The sequence below is a fragment of the Protomyctophum parallelum genome, assembly GCF_964188405.1.
Source record: "Protomyctophum parallelum genome assembly, chromosome: 12".
NCBI classification, from domain to species: Eukaryota; Metazoa; Chordata; class Actinopteri; order Myctophiformes; family Myctophidae; genus Protomyctophum; species Protomyctophum parallelum.
Genome location: NC_139712.1, coordinates 32,242,832 through 32,260,920, shown reverse-complemented (window position 1 = coordinate 32,260,920; position 18,089 = coordinate 32,242,832). Strand labels below are relative to the sequence as shown.

At 41.0% G+C, this 18,089-nt stretch overlaps 1 protein-coding gene across 3 annotated transcripts; it reads right to left on the bottom strand.

Annotated features, from left to right (window-relative positions):
- Positions 1 to 1,199: 1,199 nt before the first annotated feature.
- Positions 1,200 to 17,094, bottom strand: u2surp (U2 snRNP-associated SURP domain containing; the record flags this gene model as incomplete). Of its 3 annotated transcripts, XM_083778489.1 has the most annotated exons (26): positions 1,200 to 1,974; positions 2,329 to 2,520; positions 3,230 to 3,357; positions 3,861 to 3,971; positions 4,285 to 4,432; positions 4,523 to 4,574; positions 4,710 to 4,790; positions 5,610 to 5,799; positions 5,906 to 6,052; positions 6,354 to 6,441; positions 6,545 to 6,624; positions 6,750 to 6,912; positions 7,510 to 7,682; positions 7,828 to 7,894; positions 8,352 to 8,456; positions 11,089 to 11,132; positions 12,174 to 12,385; positions 12,521 to 12,686; positions 13,666 to 13,748; positions 13,858 to 13,893; positions 14,294 to 14,379; positions 14,811 to 14,881; positions 15,203 to 15,375; positions 15,561 to 15,675; positions 16,266 to 16,364; positions 17,050 to 17,094. In XM_083778489.1, 26 exons carry the CDS (start codon positions 17,092 to 17,094, stop codon positions 1,836 to 1,838), a joined length of 2,994 nt encoding a protein of 997 aa, XP_083634615.1. In that variant the 3' UTR covers positions 1,200 to 1,835. The 3 variants fall into 3 exon arrangements, with proteins under 3 accessions (XP_083634615.1, XP_083634616.1, XP_083634617.1); XM_083778490.1 differs by lacking the exon at positions 13,858 to 13,893; XM_083778491.1 differs by lacking the exons at positions 11,089 to 11,132; positions 12,521 to 12,686; positions 13,666 to 13,748; ... (5 more) ...; positions 16,266 to 16,364; positions 17,050 to 17,094 and having other exon boundaries at positions 1,202 to 1,974; positions 12,174 to 12,302.
- Between the last annotated feature and the right edge of the window lie 995 nt (positions 17,095 to 18,089).

Below are 18,089 nucleotides of genomic sequence, written 5' to 3'. Positions count from 1 at the left end.
AAGTTAAATAACTCATAAACTACAAAACATTTCAAAATAAAAAAGTTCCAGCATGTGTCTCCACAGTAAGCTGAATAATAAAAAGTGTGAATGGAGTTTCTAGGTGAAAGTCACTTTTGACGTGCCTATAGAGCTGCCATTGAGCCCCCCCATGTTAAATGTCTCAAATTTGAAAGCACTATATTTCCAAAACTATGAAACATTTCAAAGATTACTTTTCAGGAAAACATGTCCACCGTAAGATGACCCTAAGTAGGCTAGAATGTGGTTGCTAGGTGTAAGTATGTAGGACTAGTAGCATGCCAAAGTTTGTGCTATTGCCATAGAGAATGCATTGGGCGTTTAAGTTAAATAACTCACAAACTACAAAACATTTCAAAGTAAAAAAGTTCCAACATGTGTCTCCACAGTAAGCTGAATAATAAAAAGTGTGAATGGAGTTTCTAGGTGAAAGTGACTTTTGACGTGCCAATGTCTGCCATTGAGCCCCATTGTAAATTTGAAAGCACTATATTTCTAAAACAATGAAACATATTCCTTTTCAGGCCAACATGTCCACCGTAAGATTAACCTAAATACGTTTGAATGGTGTTTCTAGGTGTAAGCATGTTATGTTATGTAGGACTAGTAGCATGCCAAAGTTTGTGCTATTGCCATTGAGAATGCATTGGGCTCCAGCATGTGTGCCCACAGTAAGCTGAATTATAAAGTGTGAATGAAGTTTCAATGTGAAAATGATTTGACGTGCCAAAACCTGCTATTGACCCCATTCTGAATTTCTCAAATTTAAAGCACTACATTTCTAAAACTTTGAAATGATATCCACCGTAAGATGATGTTGGATATCACTTACTATGGATATGACCCCAAAGCTTGATACCTGTCCATTCAAACTCAGACCACCCTAATGTTATTAGCACAGCCACACCCAGCATAAACTAGTTCTCAACCGGCCCGGAAATTGAGGCCCTGCACTACCTGGGCCCTAACTGGACTGGCCCGCGGGCCGTCTGGTCTTATAATTAGTACACATTTTACACCCTACCCAGCCTGAAAACCTCAATTAAAAAGGGCGAGGTCGTACTTACTGGTATATGCTACTATAGCATGTAGTTTTCATGGAATAGATCCATGAAAAACATGTAGTTTTTCGTGGTTTGATAATCAAATAAGGATGAAAACCAAGAAGGGCTTACTATAGTATGTCGTTTATGGTTTGACAATTAAAAATAATCACGTGGTTTTTCATGGTATCTTTTTTTTACATCATAACTATAGTATGAAGCTTTTCATGGTTTGACGATAAATCATAAAATTATGAAAACAGATTGCAATGCATTACTTGATCTCAAAGAAAATTTTAAAAATAAATCCTTTTAATATGTACATCATTCTGTTCTAATATGTGCATTTGGAAGCAAATTAACTGATCAGATGAGCTTTTACAAAACATGAGCCCATTTTATTAGGAATAATTTTTTAATGTGAACTACAAAAACAGAAAATGACATGTATGGTTATAAGACTAGAGTCATCGTCACACTGCACAGGCGTGGTCTACCATGTGGATGAATTTCATTGGGCGATGATGAGAGATAGGACACACAGGCGCAATATCTTTTATCTTTTTTTACAATATAAAACAGCAATCCATTTCATACTCAACATGGCAACCAAAACTCTCCCCTCGTCTTCACATGAAAGAAACATTCAGACAGGTCCCGTCGGCCTGCCCAGCCAGTCAATCTTTATACAACACGGCGCAGAGAAGTAGAACGGAAGGGAGGGACATAGGCTGGTCTTGGAGGACCGTTGAGGGTTAGGGTTGTGATTAGTCAGTGTTTGTTCTTCTTTGATTTTTTGTGAGACCGGTGTGGCGACCTGGATTTGGAACGGGATTTCTTAGTTGATTTCTTGGGTGTCCTGGACCGCGACCTCCTGGACCGTTTGGGTGTGCGGGGTGATGAGGGAGACCTGAGCAGGACAAACATGATAAATCGAAATTACTACTACAGCCCAACCTACGCCAGAGTCCACCGATTTCTAATGTTTTGACTGATAATTTGTCAAAACGTGCAAGAGTTTCTATCCGTTTGAAACGTGTTGTGTGCTTGTATAGATCTGACATTTTTAAATTCTTCTGAAAGGTTCTGAAATTTCTTTAATTGGGACTCCAGGTACAAATCGTCTGCATAATTGCCAATGCAGATAACGTCAAAAAAGTAAAATAATGGCTCTGGTCTGGTTCTTAATTGCTACTTGGTGAGTTCAGCTGCTGCAAATAAAGCATAACTTGACTTCAGATTCCATGATTAACGAGCATCTTACCTCTTGGAGGACTTTTTGTTGCTGGAGCGAGGGGAGTCTTTATGGGTGGAACGAGAAGACACCACGTCTTTAGAGTAGGAGCGTTCAGACCTCTCGTTGGAGCGCTCCGACCTCTCTGAGCGGGGTGAAGGCGAACGGCCTCGTCTGGTACCGCTCCGCGTTGGGCTGGGAGACCCACTGTGACGTCGTTTCCTAGCAACCAGAGGGCGACACGTGTGTGTCAAAATATACCAGAACAGAATAGAAATACCACATTGTCGGAAAAATAAAAGAAATCCTACACATTCATGCTGTCATGATTGCCATAATTCCATGTAATAAAAATATATATATGACATGGAGGAAATAAATCAAAGATTTGTCATGTTGTCAGAAACGTACATAGCTATGTTTCATACTCATACACAGTCATGGTGTCATACTATAATTACATCATCAGTCATGCTATGTCAGAAACATGCTAATTGTTGGTAGTATATTAAAAAGATGTCATGGGATGACAGCGACTTGCAAGAATACACTGTTGAATTGATTTATTTATTGAAAGAAGAGAAGCATAATGCATTTCAACATGTCAAACGTTTGTCTTCATTGAATAAAATAAAAAAAATCAAGTCATTTTAACCGTTGCTGCTTTGTCTTCTTAAGAGATGGCATGGGATCTTTCAAATATCTTGATTCATCTTTTGACAATACCCCTGTCTGGAAAACAGACTGGTTTTGTTGTGCGGCCTCACTAATAAGTCATACTATATATCAACAAAAGAAAAACATACGTCATGAGAACATCATTCTTTTGGCCTGTTTTCTTCCCTTACAGTTGTTCATTGCCAATTCCCCATGTGCACTGTGATGGTCCCAGTTATAGTACGACAGGTTCTATTAAACATTTTTGTCTAACCTTTCTTTTCTGGTCGGCGTGTCCTCCTTCTCTTTCTCTTTCTTCAGCTCTTTCAGGCGGGTCTCCGTCTTCTTCTTCTCCTTTTCCTCCCTCTCTTTCTCCCGTTCAAGTTTCTCCTTCTCTTTTTCCTGGAGGGACACAGTGGAGGCCAGGGACACAGTGACATGACAGTGAGTGGAGGCCAGGGACACAGTGAGAGGCCAGGGACACAGTGAAATGACAGTGAGAGGAGGCCAGGGACACAGTGAAAGGACAGTGAGAGGTGGCTTGCGGATTGGTTCCCATCTACAGCAGCGGTTCTCAACCGTTTCTGGATCAGGGCCTACTCGAGAGACCATTTGCAGGCCCACCGGGTGCATGCCTTTTCAGAGCATGTTTATTTTAATGATCAATTATTCAATTATTGTGTTCCAGCTTGGCTAAATGGAACTAAGACTCTAATCTCCTATTTATCTGTATCACAATGGAAACTATTTCTAGGTTTTAAAGACAAAAAACACTATGCTATCGTTTCTACATAAAACATTTTTCTTTTTAAATCCTAGGGTTTTGCCAATTATTTGGGGACCCACTTGCAACATTCTCAGCCCCCCCGATATACAATCATAGCATCAGGCTGAGTGGATAGTACCTTCTGTAATAGTTTGTCCCTGTAGTGTTCCACTTGTTCCTGAATGCTTTGGCCTGCCTTCTTCGGCCTCTTCCCCGACTCCAGCTCATCCTGGAACTTCATGACTTTAACCTTGGGTGAAATAAATAAATAAACGACCTTTAAGCTTTGGAGGAAGTGTAGGGAAGGTGATTTAGGCTAGGGTTGGGATCTAGAGAAACCGGGTCCAACATCGAGAAACTGGAATTGTTTCAAACACATTTGGAGCGGTTTTATCACACATTCACAACCTCCGTTTGTGCACAGTTTGCTGTCAGAACTCGTAGCGTAAGTGGACTTCAGGTCTGCTACACAATTACAATAGTATGTCTAGTATGTCTATGCCAAGAATGGCCCACCCCATGTGTGTGCAATACGGGAGACTTGGAACAGTGTGGGACATTACCTCTATCTCTCTCAGCTTGGTGCGTTTCTCTTCGTTCATTTCAGAGTACTTGGTCTTTGTGTCCGAGTCATCTCTGATGGGGTTGAAGTAACTCTGAGGATCCTCGGAGCGCGGACTCCTGTCGTCATCATCACTCTCATCCTCATCCCTGCAGAGGATGAAATCAAGTTTATGTAAAACGATAAAACAGACTCACCGGGGACACCATTCCGCCAAAGAAATATGCAATTAAACTCACTTTTTTGTTTCTTCTGGTGGCTCAAATATCTCCCATTTTGAAGTGGTCACAGCTGAATCGGCAAAGATGAAAATGAGCACCACAAGAAACATGCACTAGATGGCAACAATGTATACATATTGGAATTCAAATTGTTATGGCATACAGGCCCATCTTCATATCGAAAGGATATTTGCTAAGGTCTCACCTTGAGCTTCCAACTCAGCCTCATCCACTGCCTCCCACTTAGAGGGTGCTACTTTGAAGGCTGCCTCTTTGGAGTGGTCCACTGTAAAAAAGATGTACATAATTAAAGTCCATTCACTACAGTCAGCCATATATGACCACATTTCATGGGTTTAAGCAACTACTAAGGCCATGTGGACTTTGAGCCCTTTTCAGGTCCTTTCCTACAAAGTTTGCTGTAATGCCAGAACAGACAGACAGATCTCTTTCATTGTTGCATGCGCACGGATTTCTGCACAGTTGGTAATCTTGGCAGTTGTCCTTGCTGAAAGCTGTGAACTACCAAAACAAGAATACTGTAGCAAAGGAGACCAAGACACGAATACTGTAGCAAAGGAGATGGTGAACATTAAAATACATTTCTCCACAATATTGGATATTTAGCTCGAGTTTGGGTCACATCAGTATTTTTGAAAAGGCCGCTTTCCCCGTGCGAACCACAGCACGAGTGAGATCAGCGTTTTAAAATGTATCCATTTTCAAGTGTGTTTGGGAAAATATGTGTTTTCGTTGGTCAAAGACAACATCTTAGAGATAGGGCGACTGTGGCTCAAGAGGTAGAGCAGGTCGTCCAATGATCCATGGGTCGGCGGTTCGAATCCCGGCTCCTCCTGTCTACATGTCGAAGTGTCCTTGGGCAAGACACTGAACCCCCAATTGCTCCCGATGTGCTGGTTGGTACCTTGCATGGCTTCCACCGCAATCGGTGTATGAATGGGTGAATGTAATGCACAATCTATGTAAAGCGCCTTGGATAAAGGCGCTATATAAATGCACCATTTACCATTTTTTTTACCATCAAAATAGAGCCCAAATGTAGGCGTTTCAAATGTATTTGCAGCTTGGTCTCAGCACCACTTACAAGGTACTCCATCTATGTCCTCCTCCATGGGCTTGATAGGGACTCCATCTAGATCGTCCAGTGGGGCTCCATCGAAGGGGGCACCATCCATGATCACCGCATCTATGGGTATCCCATCTACATCCTCCAGTGGAGCCCCGTCTACAAACTCCCCAATGGGGGCTCCATCAATGTCCTCTGTTGGCTCAGTCTAAAAAAACAACAACATAGCACACAAATTATGATGTACTGCAAGTGACTGCAGTCTTTGAAAGCCCAATAAGTGTACAAAGTTGAGGTAGGTTAAGGCTACTGACCTCCACTAGTACAATGGGAAGGGGCAGGGGCTCTTTTTCTGCTGCGAGGTTGACCAGACCCAGGAAGATGTTCTGCAGTTTGATTAGGAAGGGATCTGGGTAAACAGCCCAGTCTTCCCACGCCCGGAAACACGCCATTACCCGTTGCTGCAATGCAGAGGAAGACACAGCAATTTTCAGAAACAAGGAATGACATGTCAATTGTGTTTATATTTGTTCTTATGATCAGTATTTTAAGAATATCTGGTAGGAGTCGACTTAAAAAAAGATTATAAAAATTAGCCAAAATATCTACAAGCTTGCAACGCAAGATTGCTATTTTAGCAACTGTTGTGAGACACTGTTGTACTTGTACCTCAACATAAAATAGGGTTTAAGTCAAGTCGTTAATCAAACTATAGAAAGAAAACAGTTGATAATTCATAGTTGCAGCCCTAGTATCTGGTACCTTGAAGTTCTCAGACTGGAGGTGACCCTGTATCGATTTGTACGTTGAATTGAGGTCTGCAAAGATCTGACAGAGCTTGGCCTCGAAACTGTAGAGGGTATAGGTAAAAGAGTTTACATTTGAGGTAATTAGATAAAAGTACAATTGTCTTTATCTTGGACACAACGTTTCCTAAATTTTTCATAACTTACAATTTTCTGTAGTAAGATGCATTGGCTACTTTGGCTGAAGAGTTATACAACACATCTGAAACCAGATATAACCGTGCAATCTGAAAAAGAGGAAGAGGGGGGGAAATAAATATATATAATATATATAAATATATATACAAATAATTCATGTGATAAATCTTTATCAAACCATGGCAGATAACACACTAAAGGTTGAATGTCTTGCCTTTTTTGGGAGGGGGGTTTTAAGAATGGAAAGGGACTCCGTAATGCACTCCACTATCTCCTCTGCGGCTTCGGCATGAGTGAGACAAAACAGCATGGCCTCTGCGATGTCCCCCTTCCTGGGGGTCAGAGCCCGCAGCATCTCCTCTAGTTTATCACGCTCACTGCACGGATGAGAGAGGGAGGTCAAGCAACAGCAGCACCAAATGACAGTGAATAGGAACTAAACAAGGATAGTTTAGATCAGTGGTTCTCAAACTTTTCAGGTCGAGACCCAAAAGAGAGATTAGACGATTGCCCGAGACCCAAACTAGACACAATAGCAGATCTACAAGCGTACAAGTCTATTCGCGTTGCGTTTAAGATTTGTTTGCGGATTGCACCCACTGTTTGGGAAACCGTGGTCTAGACATACAAATCATCCCCATTGTATTCTACACAGCTACACTAGCAGCTACACAAGTATTTGACAATAATAATAATAATCATCATACTATAATTCTAACAATGTCTGAGTGTGTGTCTGTGTGTGTCAGAAACACTGCCGTAGCTCTTTACTGCCTGCACCAATCACTCACACTTTTCACACAGGCATTGACCATATGAATATGGAGGGCGTAACGAAGCCCTTTTTTCGATTTCACACATTATTATTATTTATTTATTTATTAGTCAATTACAAACGCACCCGGGCGCAGTACCTTCCACGGCCAAATATCTCACAACGGGTAAGGGCTAGTAATAATAATAAAGGACTGTACTCTTCTTTTAAGGAGCCTTTCTTGGTAGAATCCTCCTCATCTTCTTCTACTCCTCCTTCCTCTCCATCGTCGTAAGGTCCATGGAGGTATGGGTTCAGAGGGGGAGGGCGCCAGAAAGACCCATTCTTAAACATCCGGAAGTCCTCTGTGCGCCATTTGGTTGGAGCTTCTCCCTGTACACGTTGACACATGAGGGATAATTAGTCTACGAGACCAAATCGATGCATGTTGGGCTGCAACAATACAAGTATCTGTTTCTAACTTGGTATGAACGTTTGCCCCGAATGTACACGGGAATTTTTTTAACAGATATCACACCTGTAATATGGAGTACAGCTTCCACCGATAGTACACATGTGCTGGACTCTGGTTTTCAAATAGAAACCTGGAATATAAAGACTCATCAATACCTTGCAAAACAAAAAATGACAACCTGTATTAGTGCTGCGTTCACAGTTCACACTAGCAGATACAAACACTTGTTGACAGCTTGTTGTCATCAAGCGTACGTATGTGTGTTGGAGCGACGAGCAAGAAAAATAGAAAATAAGGAACTAAACGTTGTTTTTCACTCATTACAACTTGCAAGCCAGAATTTGGAGGAAGGAGACAAGGTGAATGGAAATGGGTAAGGAAAAATATGATTGATGCTTCACTCCATCTTTCGAGCACTGGAAAAAGGTGAAGCCAGCTCAACTTTATTTTGAAGCTTTTGAAGTGTCTGTCAGTTAATATGCTCATGTCGCTGGCTTCCATTGACACTGGCTTGTAGCCTGTCGCTTTGTAGCTGCCAGTGAGAAAACAGCATAATAAAGAAACATGAGCTGCAGTGTTACACTCACCTGTACATGGGGTTGTTGATTTCTCTGTTCATAATCATAGCTTCAAACATTGGGCCCTCACGCACCACAAACTCGATCATTCGGTGGATGAGAGAGAGCAAATTCCTATAAGAAAAACACAGTTAAGCAAACGGATTCAGAGTAGCCGGACTCGACTCATACCCAAAACCTTTGTTAACCTTGACTATGCCTCTGGGCCTATTAAAGCTTCACACAGAGAACATAAAAAGGTACAGAGAATACAAATAAAATCTTTTCATTATGAGATATTATTTTGCAATGCTAGAACTTAAAAACTGGATTCTTAAGAATTAAAAAGATATATTAATGATAAAATGTAGTCCAACTAATTTATTGTCAATTCCTCTGCCCTGCCTGGACCCCTTTCCTAGGCATCTACCTCCTAAGATGCATTTACACAGAATGGGGACAGTGAAGCTGAACAAGATGGGGGAGAATATGAGGGACATTGCTGAGAGATTGTATTTACAGACCACGTCCACAAATACAATACCTTTTCAATGCCCACTCTCCATTCCTGACTAATGTGAAGTGAAGAACCCAAGCAGTATAGGATTGTTGGCCTAAATAGGCTAAACATGACATCTACTGGTTCATTTGCACTGAAGACTGTGCAAATGGTATGACTACAGCTCCGCAGAGACTTTGACAGGTCTGGGAAGAACTAACGGTATGGTGCGAGTTGGACAGAATTAGCTAAAGTGGCCAACAAAACAAGGATGTCTTTCATTTGACAACACAGATCACATTTACTTGTATTGGAGCCGACCGTACCAATGCAATGGCGGTGTAAAATTCTGTATACTTTCCCAAATCCATCCCATGTTGCTTTTCAGGTCCCTCGCTGCTGCAGACAGTTCAACGTGTGCTGCTCACCAAGGCCAATGTCAAAGGTCATATAGACTAAATAATGGGCGGTTTTGGGATTTGCGGCCAGGGGCCAGGTTTACTGAGCCCCCGATGGAGTGACAGAGGCCATGGGGGCGGACAGTCTGAATGAGCAATAGTCAGAGAGCAGCATCTCATATATATGGATTCAGAACAACTAGGCTAAGAATGTGTAATATCACTATGTAGCTGTTCAAACTATGACAGAAGTATGAGTTTTGGACATATGGAGGGGTAATTGTGATATAGAAATCTTATCTTGATCTTGGTTTAAAAAACAAAACTACATTGACAACTACATTCAACTACGCTCATATTTAACAATGTATAATTATGAGCTGAATTAGTAGGGCTGTCAAAATTGGCCAAAAATGACATCTGGATATTTCTTTTAAAAGCGTTAAAAACTTCTCAAATATTTGTGCATTTGACCACAAGAGGTTAAATCAATATGAGACACATACCCACTTAACAAAGTAGGTATATTTATCCAAACATGTCTTTTAATGGATCTGACAAAGCTAGATATTGGTAACTAAACAAATAAAATACTGATACGTCAAAGAAACTAATTTTAAGAGAATGTGTTCTCTCGGAGATCAATTGAATGATTCACAATGTAATAACAATTTAATTTGATAATGGGTAATATAATATTCATACAGGTTTAAATAAAAGCGGAAATTAATTAAAGTAGGCCTATATACACAAGAAAATGTATGCCATGTCTTTTTTGACTGCTCAGTGTTAAAATTCCACTCGCTGAGGCCGACTTGGGTTGTGCCATCATTATCACACCGATTGCTCGTTTCAGGTTGACCTACATTTTCATTGTGATCTCTGATCTCTGCTGTGCAAGGTTACAGTAACCCAGGGCCACACAACAACGTCACAAAGCAGAGAGACAGTGGTGCTTTCTTTAGATAGCAAAGGAAATAGAGCATGCACCTCCACTCTAGCCCAGGTGCAGGACAAAAGGCAGTACAAGAGGAAAAATATTTTTCCGCTTTCTTTAGATAGACCCTGACGAAGACCTTTTGGTCGAAACGCGTAGGTCCTGTTATTTATTTGCCTTGCTCATCATCAAATAAACTATTTAATTTTTCACCAAAGACGGAGTTCCTTGGATTATTTTCTTTTCAAGTCTGCAATTTACACTTTGACAAGCAGTACAACTTGGAAGGATACCTTTTGTCTATATGGTGCTTTCTTTGTTAACATACATTTTAGAATCTGTTTATTTAAAAAGTATATACATACGTTTGATTTTTTTCTATTTGTTGACAGCCCTAATATATAGACAAAATTAGACATAGTACAGGATGTTGTGTTAAAGCGGCACTATGTACATTTTTAACAACTATATAGCATTTCAAGTCTAATCAATAACAATCATCCTTCCATAAATATATACTCAGGGGCTTGACTAAAATAATATGTAATAGGGGAGAGCAGTGTTAATATTTTCACAATATTTTGATTTAGTCTTAGTCTTTTGAATAACACACCATTTAGTCGTAGTCCTATTTAGTCTTCTGTCTTTAGTCTTAGTCGGACATGCAGAGACTCTTGTGTGATGAAGTCAAAGACGTCGGCTGCCATGTTATTTCTGTCCAAAGTGGCCACTGATACCCCAAACTACATAGTGCTGCTTGAACTGTGGGTGTATTCCTAACCAGACATGTGTACACTTGCTCAACTATTGCTCACCCATACATAACAGCCCCCTGTAGCATGCAGTGATCAAATTGATCAAACTTTTTGCTTTGTTATGGGTTTTTGTTTTTCTAAAATTTTATACCAATTAAAACAAAAGAAAAACATGTACCTTTCTGTTGGGATAACCACTTTGACTATGGCTTGCGACAGAGTCTGTATATGAAGTCACATCAGATAATAAACATAGAATATGTGAGTATTGTTAAAAGGCAACAGGTGAAAAATATAAAAATGCATTGAAAACTGCAAAGAGACAACAACTTTCCTTTACTGCTGTCAGTTTTATAAAATGGTCAATAAATCCTTCACTCAAAACTCTAAACATTTGTAATACCCTAACCCTAGAATGGCTAATATATAACATACATTGCATGTATTCCATACACAGCCATAGAAAACGCCATTTTCTTGAGGATTCACCCCATTCTAATTTGTCACGGTCTAACGGTGTCACGGTGTAACCCAATAGTTACAGTAATTGCTGCTACTCGTGGTCAGATCTTTTCCAAGCGCAACACTTTTTCCCATAAGCTTCATGTGGACCACAGTCACTTCCTTCTTATGAGCACATATGTAATCACAAATTGCCAGGTGAATTGCGCTTAGTGTGGGCCAATCGCACCTGGCAATTTAATGTGCTCACTGAAATAATGTCTATATTGCCGTCGAGTACAGAGAATGTGGCCTGTGTGAAACTTGTGGAAAAGTGGAGTTTTTTTTTGTCTTTTCTTTTACAAAATGTATGTTTGCAAAGGATTTTATACTGTATTGCAAGAGCTGACCACCAGTCACAGGAATTAATTTGAATGAATAAAGCAGTTGGAAGTATCCTATGAATAAAGCAGTTCTATGCAAGTGTTCTATGGCTGTGTATGGAATACCTGCAGTGTAGGGAATATCAGCCATTCCAAGGCCACAACAGCCTATATTACACACACTTACCATCGATGAACTAAGCATACACACCTCTCTGTTGCACTAAGCAATCCCCATACATTTACAGTAATCCACTCAGCCCACCCTTTTGAGTAAAAGTGTACATCTACTATAGTTCAGTCAAGAGCATACAAAGCCAATACTCACAGAATCTAAGAGCTAGAGAAACCTCGCCTTATAAAGACCTAACAGCTTACCATCAACATGAACACTGACTCAACCCATAACAAATAACCCTAGGCTGTGGTGCCAAGTTACCTTGTCAAACTCCTCCTTGTTTTTGGGCGGCGGGAGAAGGGCCGCGTTGGGGTTCTTCAGCCTCTCGCGCGGCTGTGCGTTGAAGGGCAGGCCAGAGGGCGGCGGGGGGAGCGTGTGCTCCATCATGGCAGGAGGGATGTAGATTGGGTGCGGTGGGATGGGCACGCCTTTTCCCCATCCGAGCTTCATTTCAAAGTTCATAATCATCTTTCCTGTAGTTAGTAGTAGGGAAGGGAGGAACACGTTAATTACATTTAATTGGGAGAGATTCAACAACAAATGGGAGTCAGTAAAAACTTTTTATTAATAGAGAAGAGAGATAGAGACGAGAGCAGCTAAGTTGGTACCATTTAGATTCTTGAGTGCTCGCTCAGCATCCCTCCTGTTCATGAAGGCCACGAAGCCACAGTTCCTCTCCCGGGCCCTCTCCTCGTCCGTCCTGGGCCACATGATCTTCACGCTGGCCAGGGGGCCGTAGCGGCCGAACTCCTGACACAGCATCTCCTCGTTCATCTACCAGACAACACAGACACAGAGATGTGTTGCAACATGGGAGGATTTTAGGAGGGAAGCGTTGTTTGATTGTTCACAAAATCCATGCATTGTTTTTGATCCAGTGGTTTTATGGTTCGGTAGAATGCGCATTGAAGACATCCAATTGGGATCTTTCCTGATGAATGCATCGTTACCTGTGAACCTCTATTATTTATTATTATCATACTATCATACTATAATTCCCTCAATGTCTGAATGTCTGTAAGAAACACTGTCGTATCTCCTCACTGGCTGCACCAAACACTTTTCACACAGGCATTGACCATAATATTACGAAGCCCTTTTTTCACTTTAACAAATTATTGATTCATAATTAAATTATTAGTGCATTAAAATTACCCATCCACTTACATAGGAAAATGCGAAAACTCACATCAAGTATTTTTCCCAAGTATATTGTCCCCCCGTCGGAGCACTTGGAACACTTTGAGGGGAGGTTCATAATAATTATTAAAGTAAATGTAATAAATAATTAGTCGGCCTCATAGTGGCGCTATAACAGCCCACTTTACATTTCACCTTATAACTCTTATAAAATGTCACTTTCCCTGGACGGGTGATGGCCACGCCCATTTGCATCAGGATAGATACTCAGGATAGAGACAGGACAATTCCCTCCCAATCAGTAATGTGATCTATTACATTGCATGAATTACCCACACTGTACATCCTTTGGTGTTCATATATTCAGAATGGGTAAAGTCTAGTTATATATTATAGGACAGTAAATAAACTTCCACTCTACAATTAGCCCTTCGCTAAGTCCCTCATAACTCATAACTTATAACATAACTTAAATAAACTACAAATACGAGGAAATGACAGAGGGCCAAACAGTATCCAACATCAGCTTTCGTTTGGGGTGGGGTGTAGCGAAGGGCATCAAAACTAGTGCTTTCTGGTTTCCTTTATTGTTCATTATGAAACACAAATTCACCTGTGGGTTGATGTTTCCTAGATACAGGTTAGTGGTTGACGGGTCGCCGACATCATGGGAACCTGGTGCGGAGTCATCCAGAACTGCAGAGACAGAAAAGAGAGCGTGCTTTTCTTAAAGCTGTCTGATGGAACAATACACATTCTTGGCAAGATGAAGATATTCAAATCCACCATATTAATTCAAAATTACCACTGGACGGACGGTTTCTTCTTGAAGAACCATCCGCTAAAAGAAGCAGAAAAGCAGTATAAATTTTGTTTCCGGGGGCAATCGAAAGCCCGGCGGGAAGGGGCCAGGGGCAAAGCACTAAGCAGCATAGCAGGTGGAGGACAGTAATTCTGCATTCACAATATGGAATCAGGCAGACGGCAAACGGCAAAACCTGCTGGACGGCACGGAACGGTAAAAAGATTAAATATTTTAACATTGATGCTGTCTGTCGTGATTGTTGCTGGTTCTGGCTGCCGTGCCATCCTGTTCCGTTTACCATCCTGCTCCCGTCCACTAAAATGATTTCCGGTTTGCCGTCTACCGCTTGCCTGATCCCATGTGAATGCAGCTTCAGTCCCGACTAGAATGGTCGGGGCTGGGGTAGATGGTTTGTTCATGCAGCGTGAAAACTTACACGAGCGTCGCCCATCCACAGACAGAGGTTCAAAGCGACTGACGCGGCCTTTCAGCTTGTGTCTTTCATCCCTTTCTTCCTGTATTCTGTAAGACAGCAAACATGTATATAAACGGGTAAAATAAACAATAATGCATGACAGGGAGTGCTATGTGAAAGATTGACACTGGTGTGCGGTGGTCATAGATCAGCACACCCGTGCTAATATTAGATTGTATAGCATGACCATGAGCGTATGATTTCCTTTATACCACAGTTTTATTATTAATATTCATGATTATAAGGGAGAGAGGAAGAAGAAAATACTTTTTAGGAACTGCTGGCAGTGGCCATTGCCAAATTACAGTTAAGATAAATAAGGTGGGTGGGTGCCTTTGGAGTGCTAAACTGGTTGATATTTACACTCTGCCAACCAATTACACAATAACTATATAATGGTATAATTTGCATTTATATACAACCTAGTGTAGAAAACACTCAAAACAGCAAACCAAAAGATGGACATGACAATGCTTACTGTTTAAGTTCTTCTTTGAAAAGCTCCAGGTTGCTCTTCTTTTTCTCCTTTTCTGTGGCTTTTTTCGGTGTCTGAAAGATGGACATAGTAGCCAGCATAAGCAATGAGAAATTCACTCGTTCACTGATTTAGCATTCAAGGTGCTTTACATAAATTGTGCATTACATTCACACACACATTCATACACTGATGGCGGCAGAAACCATGCAAGGCACCAACCAGCACATCAGGAGCAATTGGGGGTTCAGTGTCTTGCTCAAGGACACTTCGACACTAACTCTGGGGGAGCCCGGGTTCGAAATAGCAACCTTGCGGTTGCCATCCAGCCACTCTACCCCTGAGCCACAGCCGCCAAGAAATTAGTACTGACAGCAAGTTCTGATTTTACATACATGTCTTTTATCCAATTGTAAAAACTGGGGTGGGGTTTCCAGTGGCAAAAAACTTTGTTGCTGCTGTTGTTGTTGTTGTTGTTGCTGCTGCTGCTGCTGCTGTTTGTTTGGGGTTTCAAATCGTGACTTGGGCTTGTAAAGCTTTCCTTTCTTCTCATCAGCTGCAGCTTCCTCTGTAAGCAAACACAGATTAACTTCAAGGTCAAATCTTTGTTGTACAAAATGGACATATGTTTTTTACCAAAATACATACATGGTTGCAAGAGACAAAACATGCAGAAAATACATAAAATTGCTATGTATGGTACACATGATTATTCCCCATGTGTCGTCGCCTAAATATCAGAAGCCCTTTTACCTTTTGATGCATTTGCAATACCACCACGGACAAAGGCCTTGACTTTGCCATCCGTTCCTCCCTCAAAGGCAGCAAGAAACTCTTCATAAATCTCTGCCGCTGCACGCTCATCCTCCTGCACACAGACACCAATATCAAAACCTCTGACAGGCAAGTGATGTGTTTGACAAATGGGATGCATTTTGAACCACTTAAACCTCTAGACTTTGTGAACTGGAGTGGGTTGGGTCTGTACTTTAATTTCTAAAGCAAATATTATGCTGTGATACTATGTGAGCTTATAGATCTGCAAATTCTGGCTTATGTTCCCGCCAGAATATGGATACTGGGGTTCAAGTGGATAACCACTTGAAACCCAGCATCCGTATGGTAGATGGACAAAAGTGGTCCAAGTACTAGGTTGGGTTTTTACTGAAAAATTGAAGATTTAAAGGTAGGGTACAAGTGATATTTTGTTAAGGTTAAAGCACTATATTCTGACAGTAATCATTACTATATAAAGTGATCAATAACAGAATAATATTACAGAAAATACATTTGCAGGTGGGTCGTCAAATTTCAGCTAATCAGGAGAGATTACTCATTCAAATTCAAATGAGGTGTTCCAGCTGCATTTGTGTCAATGTGTGTCTGCTTGAATATAGACCTAATCTATATTTTATAGATTGTGTTTACATTTCCTTTCTGTACTCTAACATGATTTACCTTTTTCTTAATCTCGTCCTGTTCCTTTTTACTCAGGGTTCTCTTCGCAACTGCCATTTTTCCAATGCTGAAGGACTTGAGCTTGCTCTCCAGCAGCGCCTGAATTCATGTAAACACACCATGGTTTGTTTGATTGATTGAAATATTTATTAACAGTTTGAAGAATTACAGTACAGTGAGTGGACGACCCAATAAAGCATTACACTTGTTTACTAGAGGGTCCACCTTGTTCAATTAATCAAAAAATGTTTGCTGACTGCAGATAACCCGGCAGACAGGTATGCATGTAAATATAAACACAGCATGACTGCAGTTAATGCAGACATTGACAGCGGCCTAGCCATTAGCCAACTGCTGCTGTGCTGCTTGGCGGTCAATGGCATTGTGGACACGGCGGCGCTGCAGTTAACATTCACAAAAACAACCAATTGTCACGTTTTAAATCCCAAACAAAAAAGCTCACTAATGTCACAATACATCTATTATCTATAAAGCTACACGCTCCCAGTAGGCCATGTGGGAACTGTTGACTTTTTCTACTTGGGTTAATAACCATGCAGTGGAATTGGACATGGCCTGACTGCTACAGCGAGCGTTAGCTTAGCTTAACATAGCTAGTGTGGCTAAATGTTAGCGGCTAACAGCGGTGGTTTTCTACTGTTAACTCTAGTCTGAGAGCTACAAAGGCGGAGATTGTCGCGATGAACAGAGCTCAACACCGCTAATGTTCACTCTATAACGTCAGATAAGTAGAAGGCAGTATACATGTTGAAGATTAATTCACCTTAGCGCTAGCTTTCTGAGAGCCAGCAGACGTTCGGTCCGCCATCTTTTGTTTTACTGAAATAAAAATCGATCACCGATAAGAAGAGAAGAACTGGACGCCCACTAGTAAAGCAAATCAAACGCGGAATCATCGATCTTTACAGCAGGGCAAGTTGGGTTTCTTTGGTGAAAATAATCTGCTATTCGGATAGTCATTACGGCGTGTTTGTTCAGTACACCCTGTCTCTCCAGCTCATTTTTATTATTAAACAAAATTTATTTTCAGCTCGCTTCGGGATACTCATTTTATCTAATCTTCAGGATAGAGAACTATTCAATGTAGATTAAAGAAGTGAGTGGAAATGGAATGAGCAGACATAATTGGAACTGGAACACTGTCAAAACAAAGGAAGCTGTGTATCAAAGAGCTGAAGAGACAGGGAGACTTTACTGAACAAATTATTACTTCTATCAGAAAATAGTGCTTTAACCTAAAAAGAAAGGAACACACACACACACACACACACACACACACACACACACACCTTTAAATTCAATTTATAACTCAACACCTCAACCTGCACACTCTGTACATACCCCAAACGGTACATGGACTAGTAATCAAAATGGTACATTTATATAGGACTTTTATCCAAAGCGCTTTATAGATTGTGCATCCATCCATCCATTCACACACACACACGCGCGCGCGCGCGCGCACACACACACACACACACACACACACACACACACACACACACACACACACACACACACACACACACACACACACACACACACACACACACACACACACACAATTCAATTCAATTCAATTCAAAGGGCTTTATTGGCATGAGAAAACATACGTTTACATTGCCAAAGCAGAAAGAACAATACAACAATACAGCAATACATGAATCAAAACAAAAATGATGTACATTTGAAGGAATCTTCAATAGATCAAATTCTATGTACACACACACACACACATGGCAGAGGAAACAATGCAACAACCTGTATCTCGCTCAAGGACACTTCGACACTAACTCTGGGGGA